Genomic DNA, 19979 nt, shown 5'->3' on the forward strand with positions numbered 1-19979 from the left:
GTCTTTTTTCTTTTCATTATCTTTCATTTACGATCACAAAATTTTTGGACAAACTTTTATATATTAACTTGTTAGATAGTTGGAAGACATTAGGACCTACAACCTTAACGTCCTAATTAATTATGATTTATTGTTATAAATTTGGTTCCGCGATCTTTTTAAGACAGACAACACTGAAACTACCGTAATAGAAATCATTTTAGGTCGACTATGACGAAGGAATATTAATTTTATATAGAAATGATTACATTATAACATCGAAAGCATCTTTAACATAGCCCTTACAGTTCACAGAGCACAGATTGACTTACAATATATCACTTGTGAGTGCGTGATCACGACATTGGTATATTAGCCTCTGTATCGGCATAACACTAGTACATAATACTACCGTTATCCCTCTAGATGATACGCAAAATATTTATACATTAAAATTACATTTGAAAGCAAATTAATGATAATAATAATGACTGAAACAAAGTAAAATGAAATCAATTTGGCCCCATACGTTTGAAATTAACACCGAATCGTATATTTAATTAGTAACTAAATGGACGACAGTCTCGATCACTGCTGGGGACAAACGATGAGGTGGTGATGTTTTATAATGTCAAAACAAACACGTTCAGACTCCGTACAAAACACAATCACGATCTAAAACGATCCCACCAGACATTGCCGTACAACTGACATATAAAACATATAATGTATATGTATAAAATAATAATAATAATAATAATACAAAATTTCAATGTATTTTAATCATCACACAACTTCATCACCAATCACGACTTCAATCGATTAACTCACTCGTATAAGTATTATTAGTACCTAACCCTTCAGGTAGGGTAGTTGAATATCCGCTCGGAAGGAACCTCTTTCTAATCATTATCATATAGAAGAGCCCGCTCGTGTATTCTTAAAATGATATGTCTAATGCCTATATAAGACAGACGTCTTCGGAATGCTTTGGTCACTTTAACATCACATGCGATGGACGCAACTAGATGTCGCTGCTACTGCCTAACACTAACATTACATATGACATTGTATTTAACATTCAATTATTGCTCAGATGGCCAGCCGTACCAATATTACCAAATATTGAATCTATCCCAAAATTCCGATGAAATTATCGATTATCTTCTGGAACCAATAATGAAATTGTAAAAAAAATATTCCAATATACTGAACACGTGTCATACAAATGACCAAAATACGCGTGCAATAAAAGCGCTTCGGAACTATTATATGTTATTATTATTTTTTAATTTTTAATTACATATAATATCACTAACTACGAATTCAATTCCAAATTGTTTTATTTTTTAATATCCTAATGACCTATATCATGATGATGAGCCTCGCTAATCGCCGCTAATATGTAACTATGCAATGTAAGGATAACATACGGAGTTATTATTACAATTCATATTGGGGGTTACATTTTAGTGCTTAACGTAAACTAATCTAAGCATATACTGTTTCTTGAGACGTGCGATTCTGGCAGTGCTCCTTATTGCTTGCTACAAAAAATATATAACAGGATTAAGTACATAGCGTCCGCTACGTTAACTATATAATATCATACGAACATACGGTCGGTTGTATAGTATATGATAATTAATGATATTTTTAAATGTTACAAAACATTTATATTGTGTTTCGTTACGTTACATATCATTATAGTACATATCTTGTCCATTACAGCTTCAGAACATTCCTAAAATACGCTAAGTATTTTACATTGAAGCATGGTAATAATTTTCAACAGATTATTAACAACAGCTTCTTTGCTCATAGCTGTTTCCTAGTTGGTACACATATATATAAAAAATATATACCAGTTTAACTAATAATAATAATAATGTGAATTAAAATTAATTTATTTTTCTATTTTATTGTTTACATGAATTAAGCCTGCGTATATTACAACGTACATATGAAACCTTTTTTACAATACAAATATCGATTACGTCACAAGTTCACGCGCACGCATGCCGGTTAACATTCATACGTGAAAAATCACCATAATATCAGCGGAGGCAACGCAATGGACAAAATAGTACTATTAGTGGCAAGCGGTGACGTCATCGCTATACTCACTTATTGGCGTCCCTCTGAAGGAAGGCGCCAGGGTTCTCGAGGCGCTCGCCGAAGATCAGCTGAGATTGGAGTATGGTGGAGAGTGTGGACACCCAGTGCTGCCTGCGAGACTCGGGCGCCCTACACACGAACGACTGCGGCTGGTGCTTGTACTCCAGACCGTTGGAGTGAATTATGAACGTGTTGCTACCGTCCACCTCCTCTAGCGCCATCTTGTTCACCTGGAATGCATTTCGTGTGTAGATAGCCTTACGTGATTTATTTATTTTTTACCTTCACTTTAACGATCCCAGACAATACGAAATGTTCGTTAAATTACTTAATTGTATATGTAAGTTATTTGCTAAATATTTAACGGTCCGTATATAAGTAATATAAGAATGTAATGTACGGTTATAATATATACACGAACTGAATACAGGAAGAGATATGACGATATGTTGCAAAGCAGAAATAATCATACATGATAGAGCACTAGTTCTGATAAAGGTACAGTGACTTCAAAAACAACGGTTAAACGAAGGAACTGTTTATTATTATATGAAAAAAACTTCTAAGACGATCATTTTAAATGATTAACTACGCTAACCTTAACGTGAGCTTTATAGTTGTAGGTGGGTCCTGAGAACTGTGTCTTCTTGCCGACGGCCTCTGTGAATATGACGCATTGCTCGAACAGGAACACGTGCAGTTCCTTGCCTTTGTCGTTGGAACAGTTCCTGTCTGCTACAACCAGCGGCTCCTGGAACAACAGCTTACCCTGCGCCGCTATGTTCCCCTGGAAACACAACAACATCCTATATAGACTTATACTTTAGACACTATGTATATATGAGCATAAAATAACAGTTGTTTAACAATAAAACATCTCATATGGCAACAGGGCTTAACGAATGTTTCCGAAACCAGCGGAACACAATACGTGTGCATTAGCTATTAGATTTTAATTAACGCATCAGTTACACGCGCTTTCATAGTTCACGTGATAATTTAATATTTTTATTAATATTCTTTTATATCAACAACACGCTCGGTAACGCAAATTGAACTAGTTTTACGATAAAAATATATAATAAATTTTTTATTCATCGCATTGCAATAACAGAATAAATAAATGTATTCCAAACACATTTTTAATGATGTTACGTAATTGGGGCTACATTCATTTTCTACGTGAAGTTCGCATTTGTAAAACTATTGAAGCGAGAACGCGGCTTGCATTTTGACATAGCGAAATGCAATTAAGCAAAAAAAAAAATGACTAAAAATAATATAAATTACCTATAAATAAATAACACAACATTATATATGGTCGTGGAATGATATTCGCTTGGTATTTTGTATTAAGTATAATCGCAGATGCAATGGTTGTTATGTAATATGTTCTCACCGTGAAGCCCTTCAGTCTTCCTACGTCCATCATGTCGTTGGCTGTCTTAGGTATTATGGAGGTGCAGTGTACGGCGTCCCTCAGTGACGTCAGCACGGCCGCCGGGGCTCCGGCTAGCTCGGAATACGATAGAACTTTCTTCACCAGCAGATGATACTTCTGGATGCGCTGGATCGGCTTGATAAGAAGATCACCGAGCTGCGAACAAATAACATCACATGAGTAATAAATATAATATACACCCTTCCTTATATGAGATAGAATCTGACATAGAACAAACCTGCAACTTATGTCCGAGTTTGTGTCTCAGATCTTGGATGTAGCTCTCGTGCTTGGACACTATAAACTCTGAGACGGGCTTGTTCCGGCAGTATGTTTCGTAGAGGACGATTTTCTTCTCCAGGAACCGTCTGAACAGAGGTCCGAGCAGCTCAGGCGCCACCAGACAGCCCTCCAACTCGCGCAGGAACTTACTGCACAGAACACCAACTTAGACTAATACCACATCATACAAACGCTAGCCTCGATGCTCGCTCGCACACGTAACATAACTTAATACACTCGGATCGCTCAGCAAACATATTCGCTCCGCAGAACTTAAAGTATTTAAAAGCCTTCATATTATAAAGTGGATCTGAATCAAGTTACATAGGAACCAGCTTTGAATGAATCGAGATGACATTTATTAGTCGAATGTTTACGGTACAGAAAAATTAGAGTAACGAGACTCGTGTATAATGAACGACAAGTATAGGAATTTTTAAAGTAATTTACTCTATATATCTGACTATAGAATGATAAATTTACCATACAAATCTATATTGTTGTTTTGATTCACATTTCTTATTTTTTTTAAGTAAAATATTGTTGAAATTACTTACTCGCGATGCCATTCGTAGATGGCTTCAATGTTTCCAAAGATCATGAGCAGCCGTCGGTCCCTGAGACCGTCGGGGACGGGCGGCTCCGCGTGCGGGTCCTGTAACACTCGCATCTATTAATATCATACATCACATAGATTAATTCTTTTGAACGTGTCCCCTACCATCATGTGCTTCATGTATCCTTCGCAGACGAGTTTCAGATCACTGACATATATCTCCTCGGTCTCGTACAGTTCCTTGAGGACGTACTCCCTCTTCTTGAGCGAGGCTGCGGCGCTCTCTGAGTCAGCGGCCTCCTCCTCCTCGTCCGGAGCTCGGGAAGCTCCCCCGCCATGCTGCTCCTATACAAAGCAACCACTACTAATGTAACTTCTATCGCTGTATCAAAGACGTTTTTCTATAAAGTCCGAATTCAAACGCAATTTTACTACAACAAATCTAGCAAACGCAGAACTCACTTCAAACATCTGACCATAAGCTCATTCTAAGTTAATATCGCACACAAGATACAGAGCATTAACAGTTACACGTACATAAAACTTATAAGATTATAATTTTGACTGATTTTTTTTAGGTTACTGTATGAGAAACACGCAACGCTCCGTATGTGGTATGTCGATGCAAACTTAAAATAAACATTCTGATATTCAAGTTAATATGCAATGGAAACAGTCACAGAAATGTAAACATGGGAAATGACATCGACAGTCGGGGGCTCGAAGCTGTATATAGATTCAGTGTTTACACACACCAAACAAAAAAGTACCAACACTGTACATATTGATATTGAACTGTATCGAACAAACAGGGAATATTAGCATGTGTCCGCTAATTAAAATGGTAAAATGATATTGTTCGCGTGTAGGCAGTTGAAAACTAATTTGAGTAGGCCGACTGAAGCACATAAAAGAAATTAGGAAAATAACTTGAAAACAGTATGGAAATGTTGAAGAAACTTTTATGAAATTAGGACCGAACAAAACGACCAACTGTAGAAGCTTAGGCTGAATATATTTTTATGTAAAATTTTTATTTTCATTTATAAAAAAAAAAAAAAAATTCTCTTACAATAAAAGCATAAAGTACGTACAATGCAAAAGCGATAATTCCATGCACATACTAAAAAAACACTCTTATACAATCTACATATAAATATAAATAAATTCTTTGGTAGCATAGTAATAGTTCTATCTCTAAATATAATACGCAGACATACACGCTCACATACACGACGGCTGTTAACAATGATTTGATTGGAAAGTACTTATGACGCAGATTGAACATATCCAAATTGAAACCGTCGACCTGGTCTCCGGGGCTTGCAATTACCAAATTGCTAAATATCTAACAAAAAAAAAAAAAATGAGACTACAAATTGTTGGCCGGTGCGTGGAAAAATATAGCACGCTCCAGCCGGTTATATAAAAGCTTTCCCCTTACGTTACACGAATATAAATTTGTACAATCCAAAGACGGAGGGGAGTGGGGGGGGGGGGACCGGATTCAAATGATTAGAATATAAAAAAAATCAAAGCGAAAACAATGTATGTCCGATAAGCTCTCAAAGTATATCATGCACACTACATGCTCAGAGTATTATCGAACCATTTTTTCCTTCACAATTTGCTCAATTTCTGCTATATCTGCTGGGCCAGAGTTAGACTCCAGCGGGTCCATTGCCAACGAGTTCTGAAAACGTGACCGACATATCACCCTAAGGTTGAGTAAGGCGCCTACACCCTTGGAAATTATTTAAATGATAGTGTTATATAAAGTTAGTACAATAGTGTTATATATTATATATATGTATGTATGTATATATGGCGTGTGTTGAGGTGTTTTAATTCAGTACTGACCCTGGCGACGGGAGCCGCGGTCGTGGCGGCTGGGATGGGAGCCTGTTGCAACACAGCCTGGGGATCCTAGACGAGGAAAAAAAGCCAAATTCATTAATAATATGTTTTTTTTTTATGATAATTAATTTTTAATTTTTTTTGTTTATATAATATTTTATCAATCAGCCGGTAAAAATTCAGTGATGTTTTTATGAAAAATGTTGTTCAGTGAATAGCATTATATTAATAGTATAATCAACGTACGACGTAACTGTTACTAGCATACCAGTATTCTTAACACCCGACGCCATTCTTGATATATCGAATGTACATCGCTAGAACTAACTTGATATTAGTATTTGATCCAATCGAACAGTCACTAGTTCGGCGCCGGGAAATCATAGTAATTTATATATGAGAGTCACCGAACTGTTTGAACAATCACACGAGTCACACATACTACACCAATGTTAATAATAAGAAAGATAATATACAGGAACTAACGAATCTTATAATGTATTTATAGTATATATGAAAACTATTGTTTAGACTAAACAATAGTTTGTACGTTAATTTGTGAACAGCGTCTGTTGTTTGTCTGGTAAAGTATAATTAAAACTACAGCATGTGCTATTGTTAATTAGAGTCTCGGAACTAAGGTCGATAATGTTTCAAGATATTATACGAGAAATACGATCCGTCTGCATACGATCTTCTGACTTAGTTTGGACTTATATGTACTCGTATACACTAAAATATCCCGTTACGTTAAACTATTGACTCTGTAATACAATCTATTCAAGTTGTATCATATAGGGTGTTCACTTAAGACGTATACAGGCGGTATAATTTTTAATCGTTATGTGTCAGTCGTCTGATAGGACTTAATTATAAAATAATAAATCTAATAATAGCATGTACTGAGGTACTTTGAGTGAGGAGTGACGTCTAGAGGCGTCGGACGACGTCGACGAATGAATGAGTCGTAATTGCATCGAGTTATGTTTTGCTTCATACTACATAGAAGACGTCTACAGAATACACTAGTTATGTTCTAGACGCTAGTTTGATATCTCATAAGCAATAAGCTCGCTATTCATAAACAATAATGCCCAACGCGGCAATTAGACATTTTATTTTATACATAATCCCTTTTTATCACGTCTGAGAAATTTTGGGAAATCTTATCGAAGACAACTTATGATAACTAACGACTTCTAAGCTATACCAAAAACTGTGAAGGCAAATAATCAATCTGTATTAATGGATTTCAATATAAGCATATTAAAAATAACAATATATGTAGATGATAAGAGAAGGAAGTTATTAGGAATGTGAACATTGTTATCAGGAGAGAAGCCATCGACATTCGTACATAGAACCTCGTGAATTCAATACACCCTTAAACGAAGCTGAATTTCAACACAAAAAATATTTAGCCGTCAATTAAATACATTTAGTCGGAATAGCGTCCGTACATTCGTAATGAAGTACTCGTGATAAAAGTTCTGTATTCCGTACAGATAATATGTTATCTTATCATTTATCTTTCCTTACGTACTCTGCTATAATTTTGTCTGATTGTTATATTATATACATATATAAAATGCTCATAGCACGCTTTAGGTATTTATTTTAAATAATTACCTATCTGCAATTCAAGACCTGACGTACAAAAATGTAAAACCAGTTCCTTATAAGTAACTACTTTTATTTCGATTTCACTTATACTTAGCCCAAATTTAACCGGTTTGATAAAGAATATATATATATATATAATTAAATGCAAAACATCAAAAATTTATATACTATCGTATTTCAATATCGGGAATGCAATTTATATATATATATATATATATATATATATATATATATATATATATATATATATATTTATGTGTAACGTGTGTGTGTGTGTGTGTGTAGCGTCCGGTACCTGTATGGGCTTCATGGGCGGTGGTAGCTCGACGTCGGGCGCGTCGTCTTCCTGATCATCCAGCGCCGTCACCAGCCCCTCGCCGTCCTCTGTTCGTGCGGTCTCAGCGTACGGGAACTGAACAATCACACGGATTACTTATCATAGAAATATTAACTCCTAACAACGTGTAACTTAATGCTGTGTTACTCCCTGCTAGTAGACTCGTGTACTGAACGTCAGCAGCACTTCAGTTAATTGCTGCTCGGTTTGTGTTATCATACAAATATGTAATTGTCTTAACCATTATTTACTATCAGTCATCGACGTATGACGTCACTTATTAAAAAAATGAACTACCCACGAACCTTAATCTTCTTCTCCGAGGGCACCTTCTTCAATGAAGGCTTGTCGGTGGCGGCTGGTGACTTGGCGTTGCCGCTTGTCTTCTCACCCTTGCCCTGGGACTTGCTCGGCCGGGGAATCCAACGCCTGTTATGACAAACGGAACTCCGATATCAATTTTATAAATATATAAACACAACTAACATCACTTGTTAACTTATGACTCGTTTGATGATGACTAATTATATTTATTTATAACATTTTAAACATTATTAAACGGCCATCAAAAACCGCGAATATTAATCCCCTACTAAGGTTACATACCTTGTAATGCCATCCATCGACCACACAGCCTTTATTAAGTATTTTTATTCATTCAACGGTAATATAATACCATTACCAAATTACGTGATTACCTCTTATTTACGATTTGTCCCTAATTACTCATTATAATCATATTAGGTTTTTCCTTACAATAACATTGCTTTGTATATAGATATGGAATGACCATTATTATCTATTGACATATAATTGAATAATTTATCGTTTAGCTATTAAATATTGAGTATGCTGTGTGAGTCACGTCTAGAGTAATTTTCACTATGGTAACAGCGAAAGGATCGTTGACTTCTAAATCTAAGCAGACTTCCGATGTCTTCATAACTCCAGATCATAAACTTGAGACGGAACACAAACAAAATTTTAACAATAATCTCGTCTAGTTTTACTTTATCAAACGGTGCTGTTAACCTTAGAGATGGCTGTAACATTTTTAAGACTATATTTTTACATACTTCGTGTCCGAATACATACTAAAATATATCATAAAATAATTGCTGACAGCTATCGCGATAAAAATTACGACGTTTTGATTAATTTCTTTGTTTTGTGAATTGGTTAAGAACTTAAACGTATTTTATTTATTTCCCAGGTACATATTATATTTCGATGATGGAAATACGAATGCCAATACCACAATCAAATACGTGTGACAACAATATAGAACGTAATGTTGTTTAAGACAAACATAAATAAAGTTTCTCGCGTGACTTATTCCGTAATATTAAAAAAAAATATATATTTAGTCAACCTAAAAACCATGAAGAGTAAGTTAACAACCAAAAGTATTGTTTGTACTAACAATAACGTGTTACCCTTGTCATGACTTGTCCAATGGCAAGGCTTACGAGATACGAAGATCTGTTAATACGTTTTATGTTGAACACAACAAAATTAACATGTTTTAACTTAAACGACCGGTAGTAACGAGAAAGATGAGAGCCTGAGACTACAACTCGGACAGACGTCCGCTTTCTATTTTTATATAAATAAAATTATTATTTATTTATGTCCCATTTAACATTGTTATTAATATAAACACTTCAATATTATAAATACAGAAACGTTACTATTTCAAACTAAAATACGACATATTCAACATATATTTACAATTCAAAACGGCTTATGAGACGTAAATAGACACTCAATACTTGCAGAGGTTTATATGTTATAGTGATAATATTATAGCATTCGGTTTATTATAAATATAAAGGAACGGTATGAAGTCACAGGTTGAATTATTTATATTAAAGTACATTGGACCCATTACATAGATATTAACAGTATATATAGACATACAACTCCTAGATATATTTGTGACACTACCGTTGGTGGCGAACCGTCAAACACTACTCTGTATATGAATGTTTAAAGATAATATTAGAAAAAAATCTACATAAAGTATTTTTTTTATAATAGTCATGTTTTAAATTTCATTTCTTTTAATTTATAAATGCAACTCACTTACTTTGAAAATATAATTTGACTCCACATCCTTATGTATATTATCGCACATCACAGACATTCACGATAGCACAACTACTGAGTTAAGTTCACAAACAACTGGCATACAAATAGAGACGTTCCATTGGTGCAAACATTGTTATCACAAAATTTTGTTGAGTAAAGAGCAAGCAAACGGGTCCGGTATGAGGAGCGACGAGTAATATCGGCAAGATTACAGAGATAATGTTGTAATCTATCGGCTGGTAGGTGACAGGAAACTTGTCGCAAAACATTACCAAAACGAGGTGGCGAACAAAGATGGTAACGGAGCGACCACCTCCACACCGCTACCATCGGCCGACTGTCCGACGAACGGCTGCGCGGGCGCAAGCGACACGCTCTACGCGCATCACGCGGGCCCACAGCCAAATTCGTAATGCATTCGAACGATCGCATCGAAAATACATACATATATATGAAGAGCAAGAAAAGCGCCGAATGATATATATATATATATACATATAGATATATATACAAATTGATATCTCAGCTTATGAAGTCTCGTTGAGTCGTTGAGTATTATTTTCGTTACGATTTACCTTCGAATCCCCTCTCGATACATCCAATTCACCTCCACGGAGTGCTAATGACAGGATGTTACAATAAAATAATAGACTCTACCAGACTGCTCCCTTCCCAGTGTTCATACTTTGATTGGTGTTACTTATCAGGTATTGAAGACACCCACTGTCAATCTATTCCGAGACAATCTACTTCGAAACTAATTTCATCTCAGTTTGTCAAAATTCATACATATTTAAACGAGTATTACTAAAGCAAAATTTGTTAAGTCATCTGGAAAGTCAAGGTTGCCAGTACGAATACCTTCAATTTAAACGTAACCACTGAGAGGTTGTCTTATCGAAAACTGATATAGAGAACGTCGAGGACAAAGAGTGACTAATAGGCGAAAATTTTAAATCATTTTATATGAGATAAAGATAACAACATTGTAGGCCTAAACTTGATAGCTTAGCTCCTATAAAACGAACGGTACGGTAAAAAACATCAAGGAAATGTGATACAGAACTATAAACGGCATTTGATACATATGTTAAATGTGAATCCAGGTCGCTTCACTAGCTTTGAAACTATATAAATCCTAAACAACCCTGTTGCATAATTAATGTGCATAATTTCGGAATGGGGTAGAGCTCCTCCTGGACTTGCATAACTATCGGGAAGTGTTGCGCTTGACAGTTAAATTATTTAAATTAATTCAATTAGATTTATACGTTCTATAACAGTGCTTTGTTAAATTGAAAAGCTTTTGAATGTAATACGCTTAAGTGTTAATGTAAAATAAAATATATGTGAGACAGACAATACAAAGGCATTTTAATGTTAAATTTACATTTTGTTAAACGAAATGTAACAAAAAATTAATAAATAACATAGTACTCACGGTATTATGCCTTTCCTGTGTTTACCGGGACTGGCAGCGTAAGCACTCACGCCGGGCTCCGAGGAGGACGCTTCTGTGAAACAATTAAGGAACTTAAAAAAACACAAACAAACGGCATAATAATGACATCTTACTATTATACTCAAAACTGGAACACTTTAAGGATTTCACCAGTTATTAGTACAAGGGTTTTTATATTATAAATAAGTGTTAACAAAGCAGTTCGTTCAACTAATCTAATTCTTTTTTAAAATAACATATTTAACTCAATTACTATTTCTCTTATTTATATGAAAAATAAAATCGATTAATTCAAGTACGTCATACAAAATATCAAACGCAAAGAATGTCAACATTTTATTAAACTAATTGTATACGAATAATAAGAATATTTCTCTTTACTACAGTTCGTCCCGAAAATTCTTGTTCTTGGAATTCGCAAATTTGACGTACGTTTGTTAATTAAAATGCAATTCTTTAAAAAAAAATTCAACATTTTTGAGCTACGTGAAAAATTGAATCCCTTCAGTGTGAATGAACATAACACTGATATTTTTTTACCAACGTATCCCCTTTACTTTTAAAACGAATGCAGCTTGTTTATTAATATTTTTTTTTTAAATCATATTTTCTGCGTATTTTATATGAAATCTGTTTCACAATATAAATATTGAAAACATTTTTCGACTCTTCCTTTTATACTGTCAGAAACCTATCAATAAAAAAGTTAAATAAACCATAGCTTTTTCAGCCGAATATCATAATATCGTTACACGAATTGAAGTTTCATTTTCTTTATCTAACTTTGCTTGTAAATTGAAACAGCTATTGAATTTAAAGATTTTTCTATGTGGTAATTTCACACAACCATTAATATTGCGCACATCAAAAGATACTTAAACGATGTTGATAAAAAATTAACCGTACCCTTTACATTTCTAAAAAATAATAACAAGTTAGACACTGAGACCGATGACGACATCACAAGTAACTTACTGGTTTACAATTTCACTATCAACTAACAGAAAAAAATCACTGTACTCGATTTTAAATTACTTTTATAACGACTTAATTTGTTAATTATAACTAGAGAAAATTTATTAATGATTGTCTTTTTATGTGTATGATATTAATTAATATTCAACACTAGATTTATACAAAAAATAAAGAGATTTGTATCGCTTCTGGGTAATTTATTGTTACATTGAAGGCGTCACTCGTACCCATCAAATTATTCCGGGCGATTATTTTTTATTAGTCCGACAATCAAGACTGTTTACGCGCGGAGGTCGGGGCGTTACATTTGTAAATTACGATTTTAACTTGCACCTTTAAACCTCAGTACGAAGGTTTGAACGCAAGCATTAATGGGGGAAAATAAACTAAAACAAAATTATGCAAATTGCTTTGAATTGTATTTCGGAAACATTAATTTTTTTTTTTAAATAAATATTTCGCATATCAATATTAGTGAAGATTGTTCAGTACATAATTAACACTTCCAAAAACAAGTATTATTTAGTTATGATTCCATTGCTAGACTATTGAACGGCGCCTCAGACTATAATCTCAAATAAACTAACATATCTATACGTATTCCTAATAACGTAATTGAATTATATACACGAAATCTCCTATAGTTGAAATACAGATTTGATATAAAAATAAACAAATATATATATATACATGTATATGAAATTAATATCTAGGATAAATTAATTTCATATATGAATACCTGAATTGAATTCAGCAAAGCAAGTGATGAGAGTTAATTGAAATGTATGAATAGAGGTGGGGGTCCGAGCATGCTCTGTGTTTGAAGTACCAAATGCAATACGGAATTGATTGGCATAAAATTCACATGATGAAAATCCTCGAATTCTGACCGAGTTATTGTCCGATTGACATATCAACATTTCAAACGTAGCAGTGAAATGTATTAATAATGTACAACTCATACCATACGCGAGAACAACGTTTATATGAGAAATCTGATTTATATTTTCGTATATGAACAACGAATTACCGATAATGAGAACAACGAGCGCCTCACGACGCTTTTAATTTTAATTCACTCTAAAAAAAAATACTTTAAATTAAAAACCGACATTTTATCCCCAAAGGAGAATTGGTGTCACCATGACGACAGGAATTCAGTTCAGTTGATATACTTTTTAAAAACATTACTTTTCCTCGCTGTTGACTTAGAAGGTATGAATTCTTAAGTTATATTACGATAGGAAACGGAATAAAATAAAAAAAAAAATATGCGTATCAGTGACACAGATATAAATCAACAAAGGTCACGTAAGCGAAGCAATCACGAGTAAGTGATATTAAATGTAAACACAATCAAAGCCGGCAGCGGGGTGTATGGGTGTGAGCCGCAGCCTGAGATCGCCGCTGTGCGGATCACACAGATGAGCAAAGTTATATTTAAATCTATGCCTCGCTCATTTGAAGCAATGTTAAGGTTGAATTCCTTAATGATTACGTCATTAAACCTAACCGGGATGATTCCTGAACATTTATTCTAATAGGACATTACGTTTATAAAGTTTTTGTACAATTTAACGTGTAATGTTTTTATATATATTTGGTTTTGACACAGAGGATTTCTGTTACTTTTATTAAAAAATATATATATATATAAAATTCCAAACTTATTTCTCTACATAGCTATTCTAGGTTTATACTACATTTGATTTCATTTCATAGTAAAAAAGGCAAACGTTCGAGCAATCGTTCATAGTAGATTGTAATGACTTGAATACGTTTTCAAAACAATTTAATTTTATCACCGCATCGTATTCCTACACTTGTATTTAATTTAATTAATTTAAAGATAAATTTAAATATTCGCATGATACAATACAATAGATAGTCTAGTCGTCGTCCATTATTCCCACAACTTTGTAAAATCAAATTCATTTTAAACACTTAATAATAGTATACAGAGAGAAAATATAGTCGAAATTATTTCATATGATTGTAAATAAAAGCAAGGCGACGTAAAATATAACATGACACAGTTATAATCGTATTAAAATATAATCAACAAAAATAAATCTAATAGTCACTGTGGCGCCGCGAGACACATCCAACAAACGGCACGTCTCCGCGGTTGTGCAAGTGTTACGTGCTGCGGACTTTATTATCAATTCATTTATATCAGCTGGAATAACAAAAATATATCATTTGACATCTACTAATATACGGATAGAGATTTATATATAGAATATGGAAAGATTTACGACGGATATTTAGAGTTCCATCTCCGATATAAAAAAAATTTTTTGGGGTAATTTGTTTTCTTTTCTGTTTTATATTTGATGAACTCTGCTCGCTTGCTTGTGTTCGTAAAATACTGTGAGTTTATACTGAAATGATGAAGTGGTTGTTTGAAATTTTATATTCTTAACTAGATATTACTTATAATATAATAGAATTGGAACATCTCTTTAGCCTGTTTGTGTTAAAGAAGATTCTTTGTTCACATCGTTATGTCCAATGATTTGCTTACATGCTGAATTATAGGCGCCTAATAGAAACACAGCGAGATCACATATCAAACGTAAGGCGTGAATAGAGGAATTAGATTATGTTATTTATTTATACGAATCGTAACGAGACTACAAATCACAAAATGATGCCGGTGGTGGGGGAAATTAGTGAATGAAATGCCTTAATACAACGTCGAATGAGAATGTTACATAGGAAATGTAGAGGAAAATTATTTTGGCATATCAATTTGGTGTTACGGCCGTATATATTACATTCAGAATGTACTACAAACAAAATGACGTCATGTTCCAATAGAAATAACAGGACTAGTGACAATAGTTGTTTGTATTGTGTACGAATAATTGTTCGAGAGTAATTCAATATGGTAGCTATGAATAAAAAAGAACAAAATTGTTACTTAAACATTCGCGAGTCACGCGACATTGATAACTAATCAAAACGTATGACGTCAAGCCTTAAGAAAAATCATCAAAACAGCATCCAAGGATACAGATAGATAGGTAATTCGGTAAAAATGTACAAGAAAAATTCTTAACAAAAAAACATACAAAGGATTAACGTTTCACGAGCATGAAATAAAGATTTTTACATGTACACGTTATATAAAATCAGTAATTATAGTCTTTGTAGTAAAATAAAAAACCTTTGTTTCCATTATACTTTATCACATTAATTAATAATTCAGACTCGATGTTATCTCTGTCAGATGCTTATCGCTATCCACAATTCTATTTAGTAATATTATATTGTATTATTAATATAACAATACCCACATAGCTACGTTCACATAGATACGTTACACTACGTTATTATAAGGTGTAGAGCATGTGAATCACGAACTACCGAAAATGAATTCCAATTAGGCTTCCGCATTTTGGCCTATGAATATTAATATTAAATCACATATACGCATATATATATTTGTTACATCCTCAATGAACATTTCAAGCACTCACCATGGCGTTTATCCATCAACCGTATTTTCACCATCAAATCAATACAATTGAACCGAGACGTACCGCTGGGAGCTACAGGCCCTCTGTTGAGCTCCGTACATTATTGTGCAAGACCCGTGCGAGTTCCTATTCAATTTCGTATATGGTGTAGGACGACGCACGCGCACATCCCATTGGTCGTATGCCGCATACTATACTAGCTACTAGCAACACGGTCGCGAATCAAACTTATAGTAGGTAACACTGTTAATTTTTTTTTTTTTAATGTTTTTATTAAACGCTTGTATTACAAGGTGAATATGTTTTTTCTCTTAGGCGGATGTGGCCAGATAAAATTATAACTATGCTGAATGAGAATATTATATATTAGGTTCGTATTTTTAACCACCGCTCCAGAATAATGTTACGATATCCATTAAAACTATGTGAATTTAAATAAAATAATCATTTAATTAAACAATAATGAATGTATGCCGGTTGTATAGAATATATAAATATATTTTAAGTTTATTAATATAAAAAAAGATACCCGTAAAATAACAAGGTAAGAACAAACTTTTCACCACATTACTATCATACAAAGATTCAGATAAAATTATCTAATTACAGTTTAACTCATAAATTGGAGTCCGCCTGTACTTGACAAAGGCATCTAGAACACCGTAAGCTTGGTCGGAAGACCTATAAAGATTTAATGAAAGTTCCACAGAATATCTCCGTCTATTATATAATAACATCGCTACATAGATACTTCAATATAAATTTATAGCAAAAGCATTGAGAAAAAAAAAGTAGCAGTAATGGAAGCAGCTGTCAGTGTGAGCTTAGTCTCACTCTAGCACTCAAATGATTCAAAGCGAGTTCAAATAAAAATCAGTTTTCCAATCAAAAATGAAAGGAACACTATAACGTACTTTTACAGTATTTTACAAAGAAAAAAAAAAGCTAAACTTTCAAGAATATCGAACGTAAATGTTATTTTTTACAACTTCAATAAATTGGGCTCGCACTCAATTATATACTACCTATATATATATTTGATTACAAACGGCCTGCAATTTCGTAAAAGGTGGGACAGGAGAGAAATTTTCGCTTCATTAAGACTGATTCACATTACACTGCAATACAGTTACATGATACAACTACAACAACTCACAACTTCAGGATAATTGTATATTGCGATAATAATATACAATTATTCTGAAGTTAAATCCTCGAGATGTAGCTTATGGCTATGTACTTGTATGTCATATACATATAACTATATGCAGGTGTGTCGACGATCTTAGACTGGCAGGACAACTAGATTAACGCCAGTTTACATAATTGGAGGTGCTAATAGGGACGTGTATGAAATTATTATCTACATCTATATATTAATATATATCTATATATAGGTAGTATATAATTGAGTGCGAGCCCAATTTATTGAAGTTGAATATATATATATATATATATATGTGTGTGTGTGTACATGAACTGCGATTTTTTATTACGCAAACAAAATACATTTGCTTGTAAAAAAAAAACAGTTTTAAAATGGATCTGCATTTTCGATGTTCGTCTAAATCTCATGTAACATGAAATAGCTAATAAAACTTTCAATAGGAACATGTTACAGTTAGGAAATACTGAAATGAATTTAACATGAAAAATAATTATAACCACACATTGACAAAGTTACTTTTAGTATTTAAATCATATGCAGCGATTACATAGTTGCATTTTTAATATTTAATATAATTATATATTTTTACGTCACCTGTCTATCGTAACGCCCGACATTATTATTTGAAATATATAAATGTTGACTGAAAACAATACAAATGAGGAAAATGTGTTTCTGCATATAGTATATATAGACAATGTTTAAATTCAAGAGTGTTTTAAAATGTCACACTTCAATAATTGTTACGTATGAAACCGTGAGAGAATTATTAATAAAATAAAATAAAATTTAACAGTAAATTATTAAAGAAAACTGCTGGCATATATATTTTTGATATGAAAAATAATTTATGTCCTTAGTAAATTAATTTTAAGTGAATATATGAACGATGAACAAATAGCTTTTTCCGATGCAATAAAAATAAATGTCACAAAATTGACGAGTTTTCATTACGTTAAAAGTTTAACATACTGAATTTAGTCTGACCGGATACGTGAATAAAGCTCGATTATTTATTAGAAATATAAGTACGACAAGTAATTTTGATAAAAAATTGCTTTCAAATTTAATATTAGCTAACCGATAAGTTATAACTTAAATACTTATTGTCGAAAACATACCAGATTTAGTGTTCACTTTGTCAGCATTGCACGTCAACATTCTGGACATCCTATTGTAGGCTGATCTCAACGACGCCGTACGAGAATTACTTGAATTATTAGAAGTTGGTGTACAGTACACAGCACCGGCCGGTACACCGAGCGGAGTGACTGAACTCATCGGAGTCATCTCCTGATTGTTATCGATATCGTTAATTAACAAATCATCAATTTTACGATTAAGAGACATATCGAAGTCAACACAGCTTTACGGAGCACAGAGAGACTATGCCAGTACAGACGTGCATCCACTATGGAGGGGAGCGTTCGGAGTGCACTTGCAATGGGCGGGCGCGCGCGCGTCCTCCGCCCGCCCGACTGAGGTCGTCCATAACATAGTACCCCCAAGAGCTGAATAAAAACATCGGACTGCTGGCGATACCAGTTAATAGTTGGGACCGATGAACGGAATACTATAGACGATCACAGGTTAATTACTTTGAAGACAAGCAACAATATAACACGTGAATCTTATAACAGATAATCTATTGATTAAGACAGATGAATACATTAATAGAAAATATACGATAAAAAAAAAATGTCCATAGTATTTAAATTATATTAATGATAAGTATTTTGGAGATATGAAATATATATTTAAGTGTAACGTTTCTTCCGTTCTTCTATCTGCTCGTAAAGTTTCTTGTAAGATATTGAAATAGCTGTAGATTTTGTGCAAAATAAAAACACTCGTAGTGAATTTTATTTTATAATCAGATAACATGTGAAAATTTGTAGACTAGTTATTAGTATTAACATGTCGTTGTTAGTTGATATCAGCTTGATGAAAAAAGTACAAAATTTTATGATATGTATATATTATGTCATATATAATATCAATTTTATAATATGCATATACTATGTCATACATCAAAAATAATATTGCGACCGGGGAAAATGCATTTTAGCGTATAAAAATCTCTATACATGTCTTATACGATGGGAGGCAAACTAATGTTCCGTATACCGGAAGGCAAAGCAACCTTATTGCATCTGGGAAAGGAATTGAAATTTAGATATTGGATATCTCACAGCAAAGGAACCCAGAATGCGATTCTTTATTATTTGATAATATATTGTGCGCAAATATTTGCAAGCAATTTTCCATTAGTAACTCTCTGTTAGGACACCCCATTTAATGTTGGATAACCAGCAACTGTTTATGTCGTTACAGTGTACGTACAAAGATCTCTTGTATAGCATTTACTAAGTATAGCTAAGTGGTTTATAAACGATACATCCAACGACAGCATTTAACGCCAACCAGCTGCAGCTCTTCCAATACATTTAGGACTAAACTTGACCAAATCAAATTAACATATATTTATTTGCAACCGTAGATTTTTAACTAAATTAATTGCAAAAAAAACAACTGTTTAAGGCGTATTCAGTACACGACAAAAAAAGCTTTAACAGCACTGAATAGTTAGGAAATCAATTTATTT

General features: G+C 33.4%; 1 protein-coding gene across 4 annotated transcripts in view; it reads right to left on the bottom strand.

Moving 5' to 3' along the window:
- The window catches only part of LOC116777140 (triple functional domain protein), a 58949-nt gene that overhangs the window by 5464 nt on the left and 33506 nt on the right, over nucleotides 1–19979 (bottom strand). For 3 of the 4 annotated variants that reach the window (XR_009753481.1, XM_061526522.1, XM_061526524.1), the window contains exons 31-41: nucleotides 11726–11798; nucleotides 8499–8622; nucleotides 8152–8268; nucleotides 6237–6302; nucleotides 5986–6069; nucleotides 4542–4721; nucleotides 4378–4475; nucleotides 3777–3969; nucleotides 3497–3694; nucleotides 2696–2884; nucleotides 2107–2327 (exon numbers count right to left, since the gene is read on the bottom strand). Coding sequence is in view for 3 of the 4 variants with exons in the window: in XM_061526522.1 (XP_061382506.1) it covers nucleotides 2107–2327; nucleotides 2696–2884; nucleotides 3497–3694; nucleotides 3777–3969; nucleotides 4378–4475; nucleotides 4542–4721; nucleotides 5986–6069; nucleotides 6237–6302; nucleotides 8152–8268; nucleotides 8499–8622; nucleotides 11726–11798 (1543 nt within the window). In the remaining variant the exon portion in view is untranslated. The remainder of the gene's footprint in view (nucleotides 1–2106; nucleotides 2328–2695; nucleotides 2885–3496; nucleotides 3695–3776; nucleotides 3970–4377; nucleotides 4476–4541; nucleotides 4722–5985; nucleotides 6070–6236; nucleotides 6303–8151; nucleotides 8269–8498; nucleotides 8623–11725; nucleotides 11799–19979) is intronic. The other variant, XM_061526523.1, reaches the window with a different exon arrangement.

Source organism: Danaus plexippus, chromosome Z (assembly GCF_018135715.1).
Source record: "Danaus plexippus chromosome Z, MEX_DaPlex, whole genome shotgun sequence".
Taxonomy (NCBI): Eukaryota; Metazoa; Arthropoda; class Insecta; order Lepidoptera; family Nymphalidae; genus Danaus; species Danaus plexippus.